A 24639-nucleotide genomic window follows, 5' to 3' on the forward strand; every position below is an offset into this window, starting at 1 on the left:
CGCGCTGCCCGTTGAGCCTGCTGGCCCTTCTGGGCCTGTATTTGCAAACCCTAGGGTTGGCAGGCCCAGCGGGCAGCGCCCCAAAATTTTTTTATACAATTTTCTTCTATTTATATCCAAGTAATTTTTTTGCTGTATTTAGTTTCTTTGTGAATATAAAAAAAATTATATAGTTTTTTCTTTTCTGCATTATTTATTTTCTGCTATTCATTTTGTAGTGATTTTCAATTTCACCGTCATTTAGCTCTCTAAACAAATCGGTAAATGACTGAAAAACAGCAAATGATGTCAAAACGTGTTGGAAATTGATGACGTCACTTTGAATGATGCATACTGAACGCAAAAATAGGCTGGAGTTCAAATAAGTTTAAAAACATTGAAGTGCCCGTGTAACAGATGAGTTCTCGTCCGAAACCCTGATACTCCGAAAGAGATTGTCCAGTTTGTACACGAGGTGCATCCAGTTTTCGCCGTGACCCTCTCTACTCTTTTGCACATGCTATGCGGGCGAAATGATGATACAATGCCAAGTTCCAACATTTTCAGAGTTCATTTTGTAGTGATTTTCAATTTCACCGTCATTTAGCTCTCTAAACAAATCGGTAAATGACTGAAAAACAACAAATGATGTCAGAACGTGTTGGAAATTGATGACGTCGCTTTGAATGATGCATACTGTACGCAAAAATAGGCTGGAGTTCAAATAAGTTTAAAAACATTGAAGTGCCCGTGTAACAGATGAGTTCTCGTCCGAAACCCTGATACTCCGAAAGAGATTGTCCAGTTTGTACACGAGGTGCATCCAGTTTTCGCCGTGACCCTCTCTACTCTTTTGCACATGCTATGCGGGCGAAATGATGATACAATGCCAAGTTCCAACATTTTCAGAGTTCATTTTGTAGTGATTTTCAATTTCACCGTCATTTAGCTCTCTAAACAAATCGGTAAATGACTGAAAAACAACAAATGATGTCAGAACGTGTTGGAAATTGATGACGTCGCTTTGAATGATGCATACTGTACGCAAAAATAGGCTGGAGTTCAAATAAGTTTAAAAAACATTGAAGTGCCCGTGTAACAGATGAGTTCTCGTCCGAAACCCTGATACTCCGAAAGAGATTGTCCAGTTTGTACACGAGGTGAGTCCAGTTTTCGCCGTGACCCTCTCTACTCTTTTGCACATGCTATGCGGGCGAAATGATGATACCATGCCAAGTTCCAACATTTTCAGAGTTCATTTTATAGTGATTTTCAATTTCACCGTCATTTAGCTCTCTAAACAAATCGGTAAATGACTGAAAAACAGCAAATGATGTCAGAACGTGTTAGAAATTGATGACGTCGCTTTGAATGATGCATACTGAATGCAAAAATAGGCTGGAGTTCAAATGACTGAAAAACAGCAAATGATGTCAGAACGTGTTGGAAATTGATGACGTCGCTTTGAATGGTGTGTACGGAACGCAAAAAAGTCTGGAGTTGTAATAAGTTTAAAAAAATGAAGTGCCCATGTAACAGATGAGTTCTCGTCAGAAACCCTGATATTTCGAAAGAGATTGTCTAGTTTGTACACGAAGTGCGTCCAGTTTTTGCCGTAACACAAGAAGTCCGGAGTTGTAATAAGTTATTAAAGATAAAAAAGAGGCATAATGCTCGTTAATTAGCTTCAAGCCTTTCGGAATAGTGCAAACTGCACTGCACATAGCTCCGTGCAGTCTATACTATTCCTCAAGGCTTAAAGCTAAGCAACGTGCAGTCTATACTATTCCTCTCCTTCATCGTCTCTGCACTCAGGGCTTATAAACCGCTCCTAGTGCCTCTCTCTTCGCGAGGTGGGACTAAAAAACAGCTTACTAAGAAACTATAGTACCGGTTCATGGCACGAACCGGTACTAAAGGTGCCCGTGGGGCCCCAGCCTGACCATAGCCTGACGCAGCATCATTAGTACCGGTTTGTGACACGAACCGGTACAAAAGGTTGCTCACGAACCGGTACTAATGATCTCCGCCCGTCTAGCCATTGGAACCGGCACTAATGGACACATTAGTGCCGGCTCAAAATCAAACAGGCACTAATGTGCTTCACATTTGACCCTTTTTCTACTAGTGTAGGGTTATAAGGAAGGTTTGTATGTGATTACCGAATGTTGTTCGGAGTCCCGGATGAGATCCCGGACGTCACGAGGAGTTCCGGAATGGTCCGGAGACGAAGATTTATATATGGGAAGTCCTTATTCAGTCGCCGGAAGTGTTCGGGGGTATATCGGTATTGTATCGGGACCACCGAAAGGGTTCCGGGGGTCCACCGGGAGGGTCCACCTGCCCCGGAGGGCCCTATGGGCTGAATATAGAGGGGAACCAGCCCCTAGGTGGGCTGGGCGCCAAACCCCCCTAGGGCCCATGCGCCTAGGGTTGGGGGGGAACCCTGGAGGGGGTGCCCCCTTGGCTTGGGGGGCAAGCCTCCCCCCCTTGGCCGCCGCCCCCCTCTAGATCCATCTGGAGGGGGCCGGCCCCCCTCTCCCTTGCCCCTATAAATAGAAGGGGGGTGGGAGGGCAGCCGCACCACATCCAAGGCGCAGCCCCTCCCCTCCCCAACACCTCCCCTCCTCCGCGTGAGCTTGGCGAAGCCCTGCCGGAGAACTGCCACTCCACCACCACCACGCCGTCGTGCTGCTATTGGAGCCTTCTTCCTCAACCTCTCCCTCCTCCTTGCTGGATCAAGGCGCGGGAGACGTCACCGGGCTGCACGTGTGTTGAACGCGGAGGCACCGTTGTTCGGTGCTTGGATCGGATTCTGCCGCGATTTGAATCGCTACGTGTACGACTCCTCTAACCGCGTTCTTGCAACGCTTCCGCATCGCGATCTTCAAAGGTATGAAGATGCACTCCCCTCTCGTTGCTAGTAAACTCCATAGATTGATCTTGGTGATGCGTAGAAATTTTTTAATTTCTGCAACGATCCCCAACAACGACGTGGAAGGAGCCCTCTAGCCAGGGAGAACTGCAAGGAACACATGACCAATATCAAGTAGTGGAATCGTGAGCGGGAGGAGAAGGAATGATGATCTCTATCTATGTCAGTGCGGTCATAGGCAATGCACCATTTCCTTATTAATTATCGCTTCGTTAGCTTGCATCTATGTTGGTTTGATGTTGGACATTGGTGTGTCTGTCGATATAGTATTGCTTGGTTTACTGAGCTCTAAGGTGCAAGATTCATTTGGAGTTGTGTAAGTTTATGAATATTTGTCAGTGGGATCTGCTATCTTATTGTTTGAGAAGTTAGTGTCATGCCTTTATTTATTTGGTTGATTGGTCTTCTCTTGTTAGGTGTTACCCTTCATGAAGGCACTGCCTTAGTTGCTCGTTTTGTGTTTTTTGTTGAAATTGAAGATATTGGACGCAATGTTGGTTCGGTTTGTTCCTCGGGGCACGGGCATCCGGGGCGCAATGTATGACCTTGACCATGCTTCCTCCATGGCTTCTCCCTTTATCCCGGCCAGGTCTTGCAACCCACTTGTCCATCTAGTCTGTCCTGGAGTAGTGGTAGTGCGACGATGGTGCCGAGCATTGGTAGTGACGTGGTCTAGACACCCCATGTATCTTGTCTCTTTGTACCATGTATCTGGTCTCTTTGCCTTGCCGGCTGACTTCGAGTTAGAAGAGTTTTGTGATGTGTTGTATCCCTCTTTGCTATTACCACATGTAGTATGGTGCTGCTCGCTTCTCTCATATATGTAACTGTTATTTCTCTCTTTCCTATCAATAAAATGATACACAAAATTTGCGTATTTGTGAAAAAAATAAAACATGTAATTATGTGTCGTACTTTTTTCTCCGTTCCATCTGCTGTTGCATGCATGACTTCGGTGCTCTTTTGGTCCCTCTGTACGAAAGATACAGATATGGTTTGGGCCCAGCCATCAGCTGACGATATAGAGATAGTCGGATGAACAAATACAAATGGAAGCATTACGACGTGCAGGTGAAAATGGTAAAGCCAAACCGGAAAAGGAGAAGCATTGTGATGTGATATTTGGATTTTGAATTGAATGTTTAGAACTTTAGCTGTTTTTTTCTTTGTGAAAAATAACTAAACTTCAAAGGCACTTCCGATCGAAGAAGAATCAATGCAAGCCATGCGACGTACCTAGTGCCTTTTTGCCTCACCTATGAGGACCGCTGGCAGGGTGAAATAATTTTCCAACTAAGCAACACAATGAGAGACTGCGTGTGGTCTTTTACCCAAACGAGTAGCGAATAGTTCTTATAGATGAACATTCAGACATACTGTATATCACTTACTAAATGATACAGAGCAAGGGTAGCAGGGAAATGAGAATGACGACCAATTAATCCAGAGATATATGATTACAGAACACCAATCCAGAGATACATGAATACAAGGTAGAGATACATGAGTGCAACCACCAAATCAAAGAAACCAGAAATGCACTGAAGGAGAGAGTACATATTGTAGTGAGATGAAAGCCTCACGACAGAGTTCATTGCAGAGGAAGATACACAGCATCATTCAACGGAAAAGTGACTCTAGATGCCTTTTAACGACGCTGTTCTTCGCGTGTTCTGTGATGATCCATACGAGGGTCGTGAGCTCGCCGCCCCAGCTGAGCTGCTTGGCATGAGCATCCCTGCCGCACCGGATGGACGCGTACATGAGCAGACGCACCCATGCATCCAGGACGAGCTCCAGCATGTCGTCCATATCCCCCACAGGAAGTTCCAGCAAACGTGGAATCCAATATGCAAGTCTTCCCACCGTACTTGGGGCTTCTCCGGCAGTTTCACTTCCTCCATCCTTGGACACTTGGCTTAGCAGCATCCAGGCAAGTCGAGTTCCTTCCAAGACGATAGCAGGACGTAGGCCCTCATAAAGACCCATGTTTACCAGCATCCAATTGAGAAGCTCCTTCTTCTCGTCTGTTGAATAACTAGTGTGTTTACGTCCCTCGATCTTCGCCTTGATGCCCCGTATCTTCCGTAGAGTATCCCGGGTTTCTTCATACAGGCTGCGGAGCTTAAGTCCTGGTAGCATTTCCGGGCGTTTGGCGATGAGGAACATCATGTAGTCTGACATCTGCTTGATCACCTCTGCATGTTCCTCGGACTCTTCTCCTGTGATCCTGGGGCTGCACGAGAGGAAGACGTCTGTGGCGATGTGCCAGATGAGGATAACCTCTTGAAGCTCAAGAGGGAAGCCCATGTCTTTGTCTGACTGATCTGTAGGCTTGATGCTTGCAGCTTTCACATCATAACCGGAACTGGCGTTGACATTCCTCCATAGATTAACTTGCTCATAGGGTTCAGGAGTTCGATCATACCTCCAGCGGTAAGTTTGCTGCTTGAAATTGCTTTCTTCAGATGGTGCATTTCTCATACCAGCAGAAACCTGCCAGGGGTAAGGCAGCCTCGGGGGTTCACTGTTGGTACTGTTGCAGAACCGCTCTGCGGGGTATTGCCGCCAGGGAGCAGCCTGATCGTCCAAATCATTGCAGATCCACTCTCTAGGGCATAGCGGCCACAGAGTAGGCTCATCATTTACACCATTGCACATCTGCTCCCTGGGGTATGGCAGCCGCAGAGTAGGCTCATCATTTACACCATTGCACATCTGCTCCCTGGGGTATGGAGGCCCTTGAGGTCCACACAGGATACCAAGGCAGTGCTCATGGGGATCCAGTGACCTTGGATGCACACATGTGCAATAGTTTGGTAGCTTAGATCCGCAGCCCGGCCACCCCCCAGGACATGGAATGATAGTGCCTCCGGGTTGCTCAAAGCCCATCAACCCTGTGGGAGCCTTCTCGTGGCCCGGCCACTCTGGAAACTTTGGAGTGACATCGCCTCCAGGGTGCTCAGGGCCCGTCAACCCTGTAGAAGGCTTCCCCTTGCCCGGCGGCTGTGGAGACCTGTCAGTGTCAGTATCACTAGACTGGGGGTCCGTCGGCCCTTTGCCCGGCGGCCGTGGAGATCTTGGACTATCAGTGTAGCTGGGCTGCTGGGGGTTCGTCGAGCCCGCAGGATCAGGGAATAAGTTTGTGCATATGTTACTGAATACCAGCTTCTTGACAGAGTCTGGAATCTCAAGGCCCCTCGAGTAGCCTTCCGATTGAAAGCCCCTTGACCTTGAGTGGTCTCTTGATTCAGTCGCCAGTCTAGGTATGCTGTATAGGTTGTGCCTGTTCCCTGCCGTGCACTGGTCCAACAAGTTGAGCTGACCGAAGGTGCCCACCCATCTTCTGTAGCTTTTAGGCACCTTGGGACATGAGCATGTCCCCAACCACACGGAGAGCCGGGAAAGACACAGCGACACAACAAACCGACGGAGTTTCTCCCATACCTCTTGGCACCAAAATTCATGCTTTAGCCAATTGTGTGGCATAAGTTTGAAGTATGAATGTGTCCAGGCTGATGCTAGTGCTCTGAGCAGCCATCTCACATCGAAGAGGAAGGTCGTCACCAACAATACATAACTGATAACTTCATCTTCTTTCTTCATGGCCTTTTTGCAATGGAGGCCAAAAAACAGGAGCGCGGTGGCAGTGAGGGGCGGCGAGGCCAGACGGATGACGTAGCCATGCCATGTGTGGACCACGGCTGCCTTGGTGTACAGTATGTCATACATAAGGGAGAGTTCCATCTCTACCACCGTGCACATATTCTCCCATCTACCAAAGAACAACATTCTTGTGATGTCATCACGATCAATTTTTGCCTTATAATCACAGAAGGCACCCTTGCTGACCTCGAACAGATTGTGAGCAACCAGTAGGGCTTCATCATCTTTTAGGACCAACGGCTTCCCTTGATCTCCTCTATAATCATCAATGGTGTATGTCTGCTTGTTGGATAACCCGTGGTCCCGGATGCGGCCCAAGTCGCTTCGCCGAAGCGCCAGCATACTCTCCAGATACTTCAAAATGCCCAGGGGTAACATGATGCCGGATGCCCAGCGCAGAAACCAGTCGGCAGTGCATTCAGTAAGTATATACCTGTACACAATAATGAAGGATCCCAAAGACTTAACGAGGGCTAACAAGAACAGGCGCAGCCAGAGCTCATTATCCTCCATGGTGTAGGCGCTGATGTTGTCGGGGCGAGCATGATGCAGCAGGAGGAATGGCACCCAGAAGGCAATGATTATCTTATCGCGCGGCGAGGTTTCGAGGTAAAGGTTGCTGATGACATATGCCGGGCCCCAGTCGGTCAGCAGGTACGCCAACCACAGTGACCCTCTCTTCCAACCTTTGCCTTCACGCCGGCGGCTCTCGGAGAGACAGAGAGGATGAGATGCATGAGTAAGCTGAGAAGCGGCACTGCCCGGTACACATAGACACTCAACCACTTCACCGGAACTTCTATCCATACTACAGCCATTTTGCTACCTCCTGCATACACTGCAATCAAGATAAGTTTGTTACACTGACAGCAATGCAAACATGCATCTCGTATGTGTTGCATCTGCATGCTAGAGAGAGGTTAATAAGGACCAAAGACCAGGATCAAATATACATACCGGTATGCAGCAGCTAACTAGGCAGATTGATGCTTCCACTTTCCAGAGGAGAGTTAAGACGAGTTGCTCTTGAATCTTGTGTCTAGAGACAGGACTAGCATATGGGCAGTTCTAAGTTGCTCCACTAAGCTTGCCAGCAGAGAGTACCTAACTAGGTTCAGTGCGTTTTAGTATTTGATCCATTAAACAATAGCTACTATGCATCAAGATTCGTCTGAAGTCCTAAGAAAATACAAGGTTGTCAGGGACTGTTTTCTTTGGCTGGGGTTGTTGTCGATCTGAATTAAGGATGTAGTGTTTGGCAGATCCAGTCTGCAAAATTTGTCCTACTTACTAGGACAACTGACCAATATTGTTCTTAACTGCACTTCCTAGTGTACACACTAGCAGCCACAAACAAAAACTAATGACTGTGGTAACCAACAGTCACCGAGGAAACGTGCACATCACATGCTAACACATGCACTGAAGCTATAATTCTTATTAAGTTAAAAATAAAAGAGAAATTTGCTTATTCTCTCACAAACGCATTCCCTTTGCGGATTCTGCATCAAGTAGGTAAATGCACCCTTTTTCATCCGAGCCAAATAAGCAAGAGATTGTCCTGGACAGCTAATCAACATTGTTCTCAATTCCACTTTCCCAGTGTACATACCAGCAGCCACAAACAAAAACTAATGACCGTGGTAACCAACAATCACCGAGGAAACCGGCAGAGTCACATGCACCGAACTGAAGCTAAGATGATAAGTACTCCTTCCGTTCCATAATGTAAGACGTTTTTTGCTGGCTGTCTAGTACTACTAGAATGGATTAGATACGTTTCTTCTTATCAGGCTAAAACAAAAGAGAAAATTGCTTATTTGTGCCTCACAAACGCTTGGCAATCCTACTCTGGCATTTTTCTTTTCTATCAGTGTCAAATAACAAGAGAGATTGAGAGAGCGCTCACCGAAATCAGTGGAGCGGAGCTTGGGCATCTGCAGGAACTCGGCATACTCCTGCTCCCGGCCATGCCGGAGACCGCGGCACACGAAATCTTGAAACAATGGAGAAGGGCGCAAAATTCAAGCCCCCGCTGCCTTGCGGTCCTCCTCGCGGGCACCGGCCAGCCGCTTCAGGTCAGGGACCGAGCGCGGAAGGGCGCCGCCGCCTCGATTCCCTCCTCGGTGGTCGGCTCGGCGCACGCGGGAGAGGGCGATGTCCTCCCTGGCCTCCCCTACAGGATCCGGAACCGGGAGGTTCGGCCAGGAGTGGCGGCGGACGAGCCGACGGGAGGGGCGCTGCCATCGCTGGTCGCCTGGTCCGGTGCCGCCGTACGGGGGAGGCGGGCGCGACTATGAGTTTTTTTTTAGACAACTATGAGTTGCATTTTTTTAGTGTAACTATGAGGTTTTTTTAAACAACTGTAACTTCATTGATGCTCGTAACAATTACAGCACACTGATTTGGACCTAAGATCCAAAAAATATAAATTAACTCCTATGACTAAAAATTATAATAAAATATCTGCTTTAAGAAATACTCCAAAGACTTAGGTAAAGAGGTTGCAATTAGACTAGAGCAATGATGTTGTCACTCTTTCACCTACAAGAATTTTAACAATAATGGTTTTTTAAAGCGCCTTGAGTCGCCCATTTAAAAAGGTGGAAAGCCTTGATCGATGAACGTATTTGGGCCTGGATGATCCCGTAGAAGTGCAAGCCATCGAATCACTATATCTTCACCATGGTGTTGATGAAAGTTTTCACCTCCACAAAAAGAATCAAACCAACAAAAAAAATCTTAACACAGCAACATAATGATAGAGGCAAAGGTGTCCGTCTTTCGATGAGATGGTGATTATCATTTTCGAAGGAGTAGACTTTGACGATCCGGCTACGAACGTGCAAGGACACCGCACCTTAGCAATCGCTAAACCAACTTTGAGAGCTTATTGACCACGCCGGAGCACGATCAACCTGACCACGAGGGTCTATTTTCTACAAGCAAACAAGAACAAAGAAGAAATTGAGATTGCAATCTGGATATTGCGAATATAAGAAGAAAGATCTATTGATCAAGGTGGGGTTCTGTGACGTATTGGTCTGGTCGTTGAACACAAACGAAGTACGCGAAGTTACAGCTGATGAGCTTTAATCTAAACAAAACCCAAAGTCTAAACGATGCCCTAAGGGCTGTATATATGGAGTAGGGGGAATTTTGTGACCCCTTGGAGGAGGGGTCTGAAACCAACCCTTAACTCTGTTTCCCCACACATACGGACTCTAAAAACAGTCTATACTGAATTTTTTCGAAATTACATGGGCCTGCCCCAATAATAAGGTGTCGCAACACCTATAATAGCCTCTGAACGAAATTTATGAAGTAGCATCTTGTATATTTCGTCTGAGCCTTCATGTACTCATTATGATGGCTTCAAAGTTGTGAAATCATTACTTGAAACTCCGTTCTTATTTCCCTTGCGCATGCCATCAACTCCATGTTTGATCTTGCTCCAATGTTCATCTTTCTTGTCCAAGCTAGGCCATTTATTTGCAAGCAAAAAAATGTATCCAATTTAGGCAGCGTCATATTCTCATGAACATTAGAATTGTTACCAAGAAACGAAAGTACCCGGTAATTCAATTGACGTGTGCGAGCTCTAGTAATTGGTTCGGTATGTATAGCAGTAGGGACCGTGGGTGTAACAATGGTATTAACGTCCACATCACATAAACTCATCATATCCGAATAATCAAATCTGCAAGGACAGGAAACTCTCTAACCTCATGGCACTACCAAAAGAACGAGAGAAAATTTATTCTCACAAAATTATAACGATCACTAGGCGTTGACGAAGAACATAAAGATCCTGAAGATCCCAGGTCCCCCCCCCCTCTCAGTGCCAAGATGGCACTTGGATGCGAGGGGACCAAAATTTCTCAGATAATTATGAGTTGCTTAACAGTGAGACCGAAGGAGGCGATATGGGCTGGCCCAGCTTGCGAGAGATCCACGGGCCTTAAGCGTTTGTTTTTCATTTTTTTTCGTATTTTTGCTTTCCTTTTTTTACTTTTTAAAAAAGTTTTATTTATACATAGAAATATTATAAAAATAATTATAAAAAATTTAAATAAATTATAGGTGTTCATTTGAAAAATGTTAAACACATATACAAAAAATTTCTAATGTATACGAAAAATATACAACGTGTATAAAAAAGTAGACATCAAAACATATTTTTGAAAAAAATGTTAAATGGGTATATTTTTTATGATGAATAAAAATATGTAGATGGTCTATGGAAAATGCAGACATCAAAATATTTTTTTTAAAGTGTGTGCAGTGTTAAAAAAGTGTTTGTGCAACTTAGAAAAATCGTGATAGCATTTGGAAAAAATATCTCAACACGTAATTGAATTTTTAAATAATATTCGGACAACAATGTTCAAAAACATGTGTTTGAGAAAATGTTAATCATGGTTTGAGAAATGCTAAACATATATAACATAAATGTTTCTCATGTATACCAAAAATGTACAATGTGTCTGGCACAAAGTACACACAAAAACATGTATTTGAAAGAAAATTAATCAGTGTATTTACAAATGTTAATCATGTATTTAATTTTTTTAACATGTATAATATTTTTCCTAGATGTATAAAAAAATGTAGACATCAGAATTTATATTATAAAAAATGTTAATCATGTATTTAAAAATGTTAAAGATGCATAAAACATATTTTTATCTATATAACAAAAAAATTGTATGTGAGAAAAGTAGACATGTGTTGAAGAAAGAAAAAAGAAACAAAAACTGAAAAAAAACATTAAACACAATGAAAACCAAAGAAAAATAGAAATAAAAACTGAGAAATAAACAAAGAAAAACGAGAAAGAAACAAATAAAAAGGAAGAAAACCGGAAAAACAAAAGAAAATGAAGCGAACAAGAGAAGCACAACGACAACTAGCGAATGAGTGGGCAGGGAAAAGCTTCAAGCGCGGGGAGTATACATCTCGCTGTAAGCGAGATATAGCTTCCGCAAGAGGCAGCAAGCGGACAAATGATGCGAGTGAATTCGCAGCACCCCAATTTCAGCATGTTATTTTTATTTTTTAAAAGTTTTCAGTCGTAAAAACACTATTTTTGTGCTAATGATTATTACAAATCTCAAATCTCCATGAAATGTTAAAATTGACCGGCAAGGCTCACTTGTCAGGCCTAGTGACAAGAACATTGTTTACTTTGATATAGCTTTGAATTTTCAATCAAGATCCAATTAAAACTGGAAATAAAAACTTTAAACTAATTATATATTTTTAAAGTTTTTTCATGAAAATTGTTTTTCGTTGAAATTTAGGTAGCTAACTTACCAATGATGATTCTCTCAAGAGTTAGACTGCTCATTTAAATGAGCTGAAACTCTTCCAGAATAGTCATTCCAATGAGCGTGATTCTTCTAGAAACCACAACAAGCAACCTTGCGGTAAATGACAATTTTATGGTAGGCACCCATCCCAGGAATTTTGGTTGGAACCATTGATGATGGTGGTGGTGATGGTTTTTGATTATTTCCGGGTCGTCTCTATAACAATGTATAATACTTCCTGGTAATCGTTAATAGATTTATAGCATTGATTTCTCTATTGTCAGTGGCATCATTTGTTTTCTACTCTTTTATTGCAACTATGTATATTATGTGTGAATGCATACAACCTTAACAGAGTTGCATGTTCATATTTGTACGTTGTCCATAAATCAGAAGTAACTGTTCAAGACACATGTACTCGCAAATTCTTTTTTTGCTCAAGACACATGAAGAATATGTATGATGTTGTGACACATTTGATTGTTGGAAAAAGATAATGCTGTAACAAAAAATTAGTGATGTAACTCCTTTTGACATTTTTTGACAAAACTTCTTTTGACTCAATGAAAACTTCTGCACATGTCATGTTTAATAACAACTCATAGAACATCTTTTTTCCCAACAATTCTAATTTATACAAGCTTTTAGATAAATATACATATCACAAGTGCTCGACCATTTTAAGCGCTAGCATTGACGGCTAGTTATCGGCTAATGGTAGATGGAGACATGGTGGAAATACGGCGGATGCTAGCTAGACACATGCATCTGACTAGGGCAGTTACTTCTATATGCGTTCAAAAATGAACATGCATATTTCGCAAAAAAAGATGAACATGTCCTTGTATATTTCGCAAAAAAAATGGACATGTCCTTGAATATTGCAGAAAATGGCTGGTTTCATCTGAAATAATAGCCCAGACTTGTTTGACCGTTACCATAAATATCAACTGAATATTTTTCTCTTTGAAAAGGAGGTCAAACCCCCCGGCATATCAACAGAATACTACAGCGAAGTGTTCACTGAAAATGAGGAAAAAAAGATCCATTTCATGGTTTAGGGTTGATTCGTAGGATTTCCAAAACGCGGGAATAGGAAAAACATGGGATTAGAGTGGAATGCCGTCTTGAATCCTACAGGATTGTACGAGTGTTTGATTGTGCATAGAGAAAACATAGGATTCTTCTAAAGAGGTTTGAGTGGATGGAATGTTTCCTATGAAATCTAGTGCAAATGAATCCTATGGAAAAATTCCTATGGTTTACAATCCTATGAATCAAACAACCAAGATAGAAAAAATTCATATGGATTAGAATCCTCCAAAATTCCTTTGAGAATCCTTTGAATCAAACAAGCCCTTACATCACATACATCAAACAACTTGAGGTCAAGCCTAAAATAAATAAATTGAAGACCAAAGAATATTACACGAGGCATATGATCATAAAGTTTATATCCATACACTACAAAAAAATACACTTTCGTGATGATACGTGTTTGTCACAGTAGGTCGCGTTTTCTGTCATGCATGTACATCCATGACAAATTTATGACAGAATCAAGATAGTCATACCTGTGCTGTCGTAGAAGTGTTCCATGGCATTGCCAAAATTATCATCACGGAAGTGTCCACTTCCATGACGATAAATCGCACGTCATAGAAGTGCTTTCGTCAAGGGTGACCGACACGTGGCATCCACCGTAACGGAACGCCGTTAAGCTATCGGGTCGGGTTTTGGATCCGATAACCCGTTAACAGCCCCGACCAATGGGGATTTTCCACGTGTAAAATCATCATTGGCTGGAGGAAACACGTGTCGGCTCATCGTTGGGACAGATGTCATCCACTCATTGGACGGAAGGCGCCTATGATACGTCGACACGTGGCACGGCCCAACAGAGGCCTATTCCTGTGAAAAGGCCGGCCCGTTTGACTTGGTCAAAAGGTGGCGGGCCGGCTCATGGAAAGCCAGTTAACGGCCTGTTCGCATATAGCCCATTTACAACCCGCTAACCCAAGGCCCGTTACGCCCTATCCGAATTAGGCCCAGTAGCGTCATCTGGGCCATCCAATATGATTCCAGCCCGTTTTCACTTCTGGCCCATGTATGGCCCATGACGTCTTTCGGCCCATATGAGGCCCTATGTAACTCTTGGCCTATTAACGGCCCGTGGTGAAACTGACCCGTAATGAACAGTGTATCACTTTACACCCAAACGGCCCGTGGTGAAACTGGCCCGTAATGAACAGTGTATCACTTTATACCCATTAACGGCCCGTGGTGAAACTGGCCCATAATGAACAGTGTATCACTTTATACCCATTAACGGCTCGTTATTCCGTTGGGCCGTTTCCAGCCCATGTTATCTTTCGGCCTTCTCAGAGCCCATTTATTCTTGGGCTCATTTCCAGCATTCATTTACTTATGGCCCGTTACTGTCATTTTCTGCTTACGGCCATAATGCGGCCTGTTATTGTCCCATGTTTGGCCAATCGATCATACGGCCCGTATAAGGCCCATTGATGATACGGCCCGTAGAAGGCCCATTGTTTCTACAGCCCGTAGAAGGCCCATTGTTTCTACGGCCCGTAGAAGGCCTACTGTTTCTATGGCCCGTAGAAGGCCCACTGTTTCTACGGCCCGTAGGAGGCCCAGTGTCACTACAGTAAATATTAGCCCATGGTTATTGTGGCCTAGTTTTAAAAAATAGGTTATTGCAGCCACTAGCAAACCGCGGAAAAAGAACTGCACTGACTACAAGCAAACAAATAAACAAGACAACAAGGAAATAAATAAGCAAGCAACTTATGCTAGGCTATCACGGCTATTACACATATTACATCCACTGGGCATCAAAGTTCGCCACCAGTGCAAATATAGGGAACAAAGCAGCATATAAATGCCGCAGCAAAACAAGTCCAGAACTGAAACCATTTCAGAAGAGTTCAAGAAACAATATCCTGGGTACCCATAATGCTGGCAAGATGCTTAGCAAGCTTATTAACTTTCTCTTGTTTGGCGCTTAAATCCTCCAGTGCTTGCTGTTGCACAAGAAAGTACACATCTGAATTCTGCAGGGACTTCCTCAGTCCTTCGGCTTCTTGCCGCAGCACAGCTGACTGATGCCTTTCAGCTTGTAGCTGAGACTGAAGAAGCCGAAGTGATTCAGGCAGCGAGTTCGAAGAGCTTGTGCCAGCGGTACTGGCCAGTAACTCGAACACTACATCAACGCAGGACTGTGGGGTTTTCTCACTGTCTACAAGATCGTTTTTATCACCTTTCTTGGAGACCAACAGGGTTGTCTCACTATCTTGAACCTTATCTGCATTACTTTCTCTACCATTGCATAGTGGGGTGCTCTTCTCCAATATTCTGTTTGCATACTACAAGAGAAACAAGCAGACACATCACAGGTTTAGCTTGTAGTATACGAAACTCATTTTGGTAAACCGGTTCAGTAGTAAGGTGGACAGGATAACAGCATGAAACAAACATATATCTATGTACTATGGTCACTGTATTGTCCATATCATTCTAGTTTATGTTCCCTAATCAAGATAGAGACACAGTTCAACTCATATATTTTTAACACACAACAGCATAGACAGAATATAAGTGTGAGAAACTACACAGCATTGGCAGCACTTGTAATGTGCATCACATGAGAACATAACTGTTTATACAACTTAAACTGAAATCAACATAGAGCAAGAAGTTAGAACAGCAATCCAGTTAAAGAAATAGGTTTAAAACATACCTGTTGCGCCATTGGAGTTTCAATTGGATCCTTCAAATTCGAAAGTAGTTGCTATGAGTAAATACAGTGATGCAACAGCAAAGGAGTATGGACCATAGCTACGGAATCTGACCTGAGAACAGTTGCTCTTCTGCTTTAAACATGGAGTTTGGGTTAGCTATGGTGGTCTTCGTGCTTTGGGCACTGCAGTAGCTTTACAAACTGCTCGTGTGGGGGTACTCTGTGGTGGACATGGTGCTTTGTCAACTATAAGTGGGTTACTATCTGCTGGGGTTGCGGTTAGATGGGTTGTAGCTGGTTCTCTGCCCAACGGTGTAAGTGTGCAATCTGGAAGAGTCTCGATTATGTGTGGTGGGGCTAGTTTGTGGGCCAGTACAACCATGGTTCTATCTGCATCAACGGGTAGCACTGTCTTTTGTGAAGAACGGGTTTTTGCTCCCTTAGATACTGCCATCACCCCTCCAATTCAAATGGTTGATAAACAAGAAAAGAAATTGAACGTACAAACATTGTATGATAGACAGATGTGGTAATTCACATATATGTTGTCTAACCAAACAGGACATCATGACACAATTTCACATATATGATGCCTAACTAAACAGGATAGCATGACACAGTTTCAGATATATGATGGATAACTTAACAGGATATAATGGCATAATTCAACATATGATGAGTACCTAAACATGATGACATGACAAAACTATATGATGTCTTTCTAAAATAGGTTGGGATGAAATAATTCACATACATGTTGTCTAAGTATACAGGATGGCATGATATAATTGACATAATTGATTCATATACTAAGCAGCTGGCACTCGCATGTATGATCTCTAAACTAAGCAGATAGAATTCAATATTGTGCATATGATGTCTAAACTAAGCAATGCAAGACACCATATGCATCATATGAGAAATATAAACATTGCAACTTAGAGCATACACCTCAGGTGGGATATAGGACTGGTCACCTGTCTCTGAATCCTCCTCTGAGGATCTCCCTGTAACCATCGAGATATATGCTTCAACAGGTACCATTGCCTGCTCTGAAGACCTTGTTTTCACTCCAGATTTTTCCATAACCGGCTCAAATGGCTGATACACATGAAGAGTAGTTCAATATACACAGATTGTCGACAAATGGAATACGTAAATGAAAAAAAAGATGGCATGAGATAATTCACATATATGATGCCTGGCTCCATGCCGGTGCATAATTTTCACATATATGATAACTGGCTGAAAAACATGGCATTGCATATTCACATATCTGATATAGAAAGCAAACAGGAGGCATTCACACAAAGCATGTCTAATCTAAGCAGATGGCATGGCAATGCAAGACACCATATGCATGATATGAGCAATATAACCCAGCCAAGTTAGAGCATGCACCTCGGGGGGGGGGGGGATACGACTGGTCATCTCTCTCTGAATCCTCCTCTGAGGAGCTATCTGTAACCAGCAAGAAATCTGCATCGACAGGTAGCACTGACTGCTCAGAAGACCTTGTTTTCACTCCAAATTTTCCCATGACCGACTCAAATGGCTGATGCACAGGAAGAGTAGATGAATGTATAAACATTGTTGACAAATGGAATACATTATGGAAAAAATATGGCACAATACAATTCACATATGAAAGGATCGATATAGTTGACTAGAGGGGGGGTGAATAGGCAACTAAATTTTTTTAGCTTTTCTTTACCAATTTAAACTTTGCATCAAAGTAGGTTGTCTAGATATGCAACTAGGTGAGCAACCTATATGATGCAACAACAACAAGCGCACAAGCAAGAAAGGGATACAACACAATATAAGCGTGCACAAGTAAAGGTAAGAGATAACCAAGAGTGGAGCCGGTGGAGACAAGGATGTGTTACCGAAGTTCCTTCCTTTGAGGGGAAGTACGTCTCCGTTAGAGTGGTGTGGGGGCACAATGCTCCCCAATAAGCCACTAGGGCCACCGTATTCTCCTCACGCCCTCACACAATGCGAGATGCCATGATTCCACTATTGGTGCCCTTGAAGGCGGCGACCGAACCTTTACAAACAAGGTTGGGGCAATCTCCACAACTTAATTGGAGGCTCCCAACAACACCACAAAGCTTCACCACAATGGACTATGGCTCCGCGGTGACCTCAACCGTCTAGGGTGCTCAAACACCCAAGAGTAACAAGATCCGCTAGGGATAAGTGGGGGAAATCAAATATATCTTGGTGGAAGTGTAGATCGGGGCCTTCTCAACCAATCCCGAGCAAATCAACAAGTTTGATTGGCTAGGGAGAGAGATCGGGCGAAAATGGAGCTTGGAGCAACAATGGAGCTTTTGGGAAGGGGGTAGTTCAACTTTGGGGAAGAAGACCCCCTTTTATAGTGGGGGAAGCAATCCAACCGTTACCCCCCACTTCAGCCCCGCAGAGAGCGGTACTACCACTTGGCCAGCGGTACTACCGCTCCCCCTCGCGGTACTGCCGCTGGGCCCAGAGCGGTACTACCGCGGTGGTCAGGGCGGTACTACCGCACACGAGCGGTACTACCGCCCCCACTGCCGCGGCTAGTACCGTAAAACCCGACACGGAAAAAGACCCCTCGAATCAAGGCGGTACTAGCACGAAGCCGCAGCGGTACTACGGTTAGGGGCTACAGCGGTACTACCGCTGTGGAGCGGTACTGCCGCTTGTAGCACCCAAGCGGTACTACCGCTCCAGCCCGCGGTACTACCGCTGGGACCAAAGAGGGCACACTGAGAGAGGGGAACGAGCTCATCAACGAAGCGGAAAGGCTCGGAGGGTGTGCAAAGGAAGTGTACGTGATGATTCCACCCTAGCCTTTCCAAAGCGGACCTCCTCTTGATAGTACGGTGATCCCTACGAGACTAGTCCACCAAACTAATTCGAAAGTACTACACCGTCTTCGCTTCAAACTCCGAGGGGAGGGAATCGTCTCGTGCCAAAGGATGAATCTCTGAAAAACTCAATGCACACGATTAGTCCGCAAAAGCATTGTCATCAATCACCAAAACATCTAAGGGATACAAATGCCCTTACAACATATACGGTGACTGGCTAAACAGGATGGCATTGCATGATTCACGTATATGATGCCTGGCTAAAGAAGATGGCATTGCATAATTCCCATATACTCCCTCCGTTCCTAAATATTTATCTTTTTAGAGATTTCAAATGGACTACCACATATGGAAGTATATAGACATATTTTATTAGATTCACTCATTTTGTTCCGTATGTAGTCACTTGTTGAAATCTCTAAAAAGACAAATATTTAGGAATGGTGGGAGTATGATATAGAAACCAAACAGGTGGCATTCACACAAAGCAAATCTAAACTAAGCTGATGACATATAAGATGTATAATGTAAGCAATGCAAGGCGCCATATGACCAACATCAGCATGCCAGGTTAGAGCAAACACCTCAGGTGGAAAACAGGCGTGGTCGGCTCCTTCTGAATCTCCATCTGAACAATTATCTTCCTCTGGAATACAATCTGGAAATGCAGGAGGGGGGCACTTCGCCCACCATGGAGCGGCGTCTGCATGACATTATATTCGCACGCAACGGTCTTCTCTTTTTCTCTACATGTTTAGTACGATTGTGTACAATATCTGACATGCATAATAAAAAGAAATAGTTAGATTTTGTAAGGCCTAAGGGGTGCATGCAAAAATCAAGACTGATGGTAGCAAACGAGTGGATGGATCCAAAACTAATGATAGCAGGTAGATTATAGCTTCAGTTTAAAATGATAGACAATGGATCATCTATTGTTTGTTGCCCACCCAACATGAACCACATAGAAGACCCCAGATGAACCAGATAGTAGACAGATACTATTCGTTGCTGGCTCGATATGAGACCCATGGGCAATTCAAAACTCAAGATTGAACGATAAAGTAGCAGGTAACAATAACCGATGTATAACGTAAGAAAACACGAAAGACTGCGACCTCTCTTCCGGAACTGTGTAGTCCTCAGGTTCATCTGCTCAGTCGATGATGGTAATGCAGTTGGCGTGGCTGCCGGCAACAAGGAAGATGATCTGAGGCGGCGAAAGGAAGTCTGCAGGGGGGATCTCTGCTGCAGTGAACGCTTCTGTCGATGGTGCACCTCAGGTGGGGTGGATGACGGCACGGCAGGAGCAGGACATAACACACAGAGTTTTCTTTGACGCCTATCTGAAAATGAAGTAAATCTGTAAGGGATCCTTAGAATTGGAGGATTCTATAAACGCAGGGACAGGAAAAACACAGGAATAGGATAGGAATGCACGTGCAAAACAGAGCATTTGGAAACATAGGATTTCAGTCAACCTGGGTGTTTGGCTCACATGAATTGGAAGAACAGAGGAATGGAGAAACAAACTGATGCGACGAGTGTACAACCTCTTTGGCATAGCCTTGTGGACCTCAACATCATTTGGTTGGACGTGGAGGATGGTGATGATGCTGGTGTGACTGTCGGAGGCGGGGAAGAAGATCTGAGGCCTCTAGAAACGGCGCCGAGGGTACTGCTCTGCTGTGATGGACGGTTCCATCGTTGGAGCAGCTCCGCTAAGGTGTACGGCGACGAGGCTGAAGCATGACAAGACAGACAACGTTAATCTGAAGTGGGACCCTAATATCATCTGCAATAGATGATGTAAAATACATCACCAAAAGTGCTAGATGTAAAACGCATCAGTCGCGCCACGGCCGCTCCGACAGATGCTGTAAGTACTGTTCACTCTGAACTTAACTGAAGAAAATGAACTTCATAGTCGAAACTGAATTTTACTGTCGAAACTGATTGAACTAGTAACAGAGCATTGCAATAGATGTTTAGGGCGTTCGAGCACTAGTAGCAGAGATGCAGTGATCTAAATCAGCAGACGCTCGAGCAGGGAACGACTAGCAGAGAGCAAGTCGTGCAGTAGCACCGCAAGCGAGTGCTAAAGCAGCAACTCCTGTAGCTGTCGGAGGTCGTGCAGCAGCAGCAGCGCAAGCGAGAGCAAGAGCAGAGCAGCAGCACGAACGAAAGCAGGAGCAGTGCAGCAGCGCGACCGACAGCAAGAACAGAGCCGCAGCGCGAGCGAGAGCCGGAGCAGCTGCAGCTAGTGCCGTTGTGGAAGTCGCCGCCGAGGAAGCAACAACATGGGGGAGAGACGCCGTGGATGATGTGGCCGGCGACGGCGCCGTCGATGGAGACACGCCATGTCTGCTCGGTATCGAGCACCGGTAGCCCCGTGAGATCGAATAAAAGACAAAATGCAGCGGTGAGTGCAGAACCTCCTTGGTGGCGCCGAGTTGGCCTCGGCTTCATCGGAGGAATTGGTGAGGGTGTTGCGGTTCCGGTGGGGCAGGTCAAGACGGCGCTGTGGGGATTGAGGTGGCGCGATAGATGAGGCAAACGTCGGGGAAGCTCCTTGGAGGTGGAGGACGGGGCGGCTGATCCGGCGGGACGACGAGATCGACAACGGATCCTCATCCGGTGCGGTGGATGAGGGACAGCGAGCTGTTGCGGTGGCCGACGTAGTCGGGGAAGAGTCTCCGGCTGGGCGGCGGTCGGGAGGCCGACGGAGGAGCGTGGGGTTTCGCTGGTTTTGGCGGCCTCGGTGTACGAATGGGGGGCGAAGGGGGAGGGGGAGCCAAGCTTAGGGACGCGCTTGTCTGAAATGTAGGGTAAGTTACCAGCGTACCCCCACCGGTTTTGACACCGCGACGTGGAGCTTCATTTACGGCTGAGGGGTAGAAGGGGGATTTCGCGTGTCTGGGCTGCGGGAGCAATTTCGGATGAGGAGGGAGTTCTCGCGCGCGTCCAAATTTCGGGATAACAAGGCGCGGCGCGGGTTGAAGAAGCGGGAGTTTTAAAGCAGGTGAGACAAAAGATACTCGAGATTGAAAATTTCGGGATAACAAGGTGCGGATTCCTTGTTCGGCAGAACAAACTTAACGTGTAAAAAAACAATTCATACAAGACACAAGAGAGTCATGTCCCCTTTTACTATATTGCTATAGATGCCATTGAAAAAACTACAAGAAAAATGTAAAAAAAACGGGAGAACAAGATTACCTTGCACAGTACCAAATCGATTCGCACTTCCCTCAACAACAACAAAAACAAATCAATTCCCACCAAAGAAAGAGTAATGTCCCTTTTTATATGATTACAGATGCCATGATCTTGAATTTCAATTTTTGAATCCACGTTATGTTGAATTCGAATATATCGTTAGGTGACCTTGCGGTTTATAATTGATGTAGTCGTACATTTTGATCTTCCATCATATATGAACATTTTACTCCACCATGTGAACATATATATTGTCGTCTACCATATGGACTAAATTTGAATCAATTTTCCTTATTTGAATACGATTGTTGTCAAGTTATACAATAATTTAAATATTATCTTGAGAACAAAAAACATACATATAGCAGTAATCATATTTCACTATGAACTACATGTACCATACGCTCTCCAATTCAAATATTTGTATCCATTTTATGTTGAATTCAAATCATAGTACATTATTGGTCTAGGTAGCAAGATGTTTGGGATAATCAAAACCCTGTTTTCATACGTATAATTTTTAGCTAAATTGGGACAAGTTTTGGTACAAGCCTCTTGCAAAACCGGAGATTCTCTCAACAAGCCTCGTGGTTCCGAGAGGGAACGTGTCACCTTTGTGTGCGAAATGATATACGCTGCCTCCCCCTGATTTTATTTACAGAGGCAACATAGAACTATATGAGTGCCCTGTTAAATTTTGGAATTATTTCGGGTTCATTTGGCCTTTTTATACATTAATTGAGTTTCTGGACTTTTAATGTGCATAATATAAATATGAATTGCATGCACATGCTCCGGTGCACCAAAGTGGGTTGAAAAATCACATGTGTGTCCTTGGTTGAATTTCTAGGTCCCATGGAAGAAATGAGAATGAAATTCAAACATCTGGGCGTCATGACTCGGCCGAGAACATCGAGAAACTTTGATTTTAAATTCATGTAAATCCAAAACTCGCCTGGAAATCATGAAACTTGGCATGGTGTCATGTCATGGCACTAACATGTTGTGGTAAAAAATTGGGCCGATTTGGAAGCTCGTGGTTCTAAGAGGGAACGTGCCACCTTTGAGTGTGAAACGATATACGCTGCCCCCCCCCCTTGAGTTTCTTAACAAAGGCAACATAGAACTACATTAGTGCCCTGTTAAATTTTGGAATTATTCCGGGTTCGTTTGTCATTTTTTATACATTAATTGAGTTTCTGGTCATTTAATGTGCATAACTCAAATTTGAACTACAAGCACATGCTCTCGTGCACCAAAGTTGGTTGAAAAATCACATTTGTGTCCTCGGGTGAATTTCTAGGTCCCATGCAAGAAATGAGAATAAAATGAAAACATCTGGGCATCGTGGCTCGGCCGAGAACATTGAGAAACTTGGTTTTAAAATTCTTGTAAATCCAAAACACGTCTGAAAATCATGAAACTTGGCATGGATGTCATGTCATGGTACTACCATGTTGTGGTAAAAAAATTGGCCGAATAGGAACAGATTTTGGTATAAGCTTCTTGCAAACCGAAGCTTCTTTCAAGAAGGCTCGTGGTTCTGAGAGGGAACGTGCCACCTTTGAGTGCGAAACGATATACGTTGTCCCCCTTGAGTTTATTTACAAAGGCAACATAGAACTACATGAGTGCCCTGTTAAATTTTGGAATTATTCCGGCTTCGTTTGGCCTTATTTACACATTAATTGAGTTTTTGGTCATTTAATGTGCATAATTCAAATTTGAACTACAAGCACATGCTCCCGTGCACCAAAGTTGGTTGAAAAATCACATTTGTGTCCTCGGGTGAATTTCTACTCCCTCCTTCCATCTATATAGGTCCTAATGCGTTTTTCGAGGCTAACTTTGACCAAACATTAGAGCAATAATATATGACATGCAACTTACACAAAGCATACCTTCAAATTTGTATGTCGAAGGAGCTTCCAATAATATATTTTTCATAGTATACATCTCATGTGCTATTAATCTTGTCAATAGTCAAAGACTGTCTTGAAAAACACATTAGGCCCTATATAGATGGAAAGAGGGACTTGGTCCCATGCAAAAAATGAGAATAAAATTCAAACATCTGGGCATCGTGGCTCGGTCGAGAACATTGAGAAACTTGGTTTTAAAATCATGAAACTTGGCATGGTGTCATGTCATGGTAGTACCATGCCGTGGTAAAAAAATTGGCCGAATAGGAACAAATTTTGGTATAAGCTTCTTGCAAATCGGAGCTTCTCTCAAGAAGGCTCGTGGTTCTGGGAGGGAACGTGTCACCTTTGTGTGCATAATTCAAATTTGAAATACAAGCACATGTTCCAGTGCACCAAAGTTGGTTGAAAAATCACATGTGTGTCCTCGGGTAAATTTCTAGGTTCCATGCAAGAAATGGGAATGAAATTCAAAATTCTGGGCGTCGTGGCTGGGTTGGAAACATTGAGAAACTTAGTTTTTTAATTCCTGTAAATCCAAAACACGCATGAAAATAATGAAACTTGGCTTGGTGCCATGACATGGCACCAACATGCAGTGGTAAATTTGCAGTCCGATTTGCGAAGGCGCACACATTAACAATCAACAAGTCATTTTGGAACAAGTGCTGTCACGTTACAATCGGAAACACAAGTATTATTGAAACCGTGGGCGTTCTACTTACTAGTACCATTTACGTGCCGCCACGCGTCCCCATTTTTTATTATCTAGGAGGCGCCGTGCAGGGTAGCTATTTGAGTACGAGAGGCGTGCGATCAGACCCCTGCGCGTGCTTATCGGGAGGAGAGCCCTTTGACCTCCATCTGCCGTCCACCTCTCTCCCAAGGTCTCAATTAATGGCGCCCGAGCCTCTGTTTAATGGCGTGGCTATGTCTCACTCGACTGAGATTTAAGAGAGAAAAAAGAAAATCTGAAAGCACGGATCTT

At 44.2% G+C, this 24639-nt stretch overlaps 1 protein-coding gene across 1 annotated transcript; it reads right to left on the reverse strand.

The window, feature by feature from the left end:
• Positions 1 to 4342: 4342 nt before the first annotated feature.
• On the reverse strand, positions 4343 to 8907 carry LOC109771547 (uncharacterized). Its single transcript, XM_073501900.1, has 3 exons — positions 8490 to 8907; positions 7538 to 7684; positions 4343 to 7418 (listed from the first exon to the last, which is right to left on the reverse strand). The coding sequence occupies exon 3, from the start codon at positions 7385 to 7387 to the stop codon at positions 4535 to 4537; it is 2853 nt and encodes a 950-aa protein (XP_073358001.1). The 5' UTR covers positions 7388 to 7418; positions 7538 to 7684; positions 8490 to 8907; the 3' UTR covers positions 4343 to 4534.
• Between the last annotated feature and the right edge of the window lie 15732 nt (positions 8908 to 24639).

This window comes from Aegilops tauschii, chromosome 1 (genome assembly GCF_002575655.3).
Source record: "Aegilops tauschii subsp. strangulata cultivar AL8/78 chromosome 1, Aet v6.0, whole genome shotgun sequence".
Taxonomy (NCBI): domain Eukaryota; kingdom Viridiplantae; phylum Streptophyta; class Magnoliopsida; order Poales; family Poaceae; genus Aegilops; species Aegilops tauschii.

Coding starts and splice junctions, on each gene's coding strand:
- LOC109771547 (XM_073501900.1), bottom strand. CDS start 7,387: ATGGATAGAAGTTCCGGTGAAGTGGTTGAGTGTCTATGTGTACCGGGC.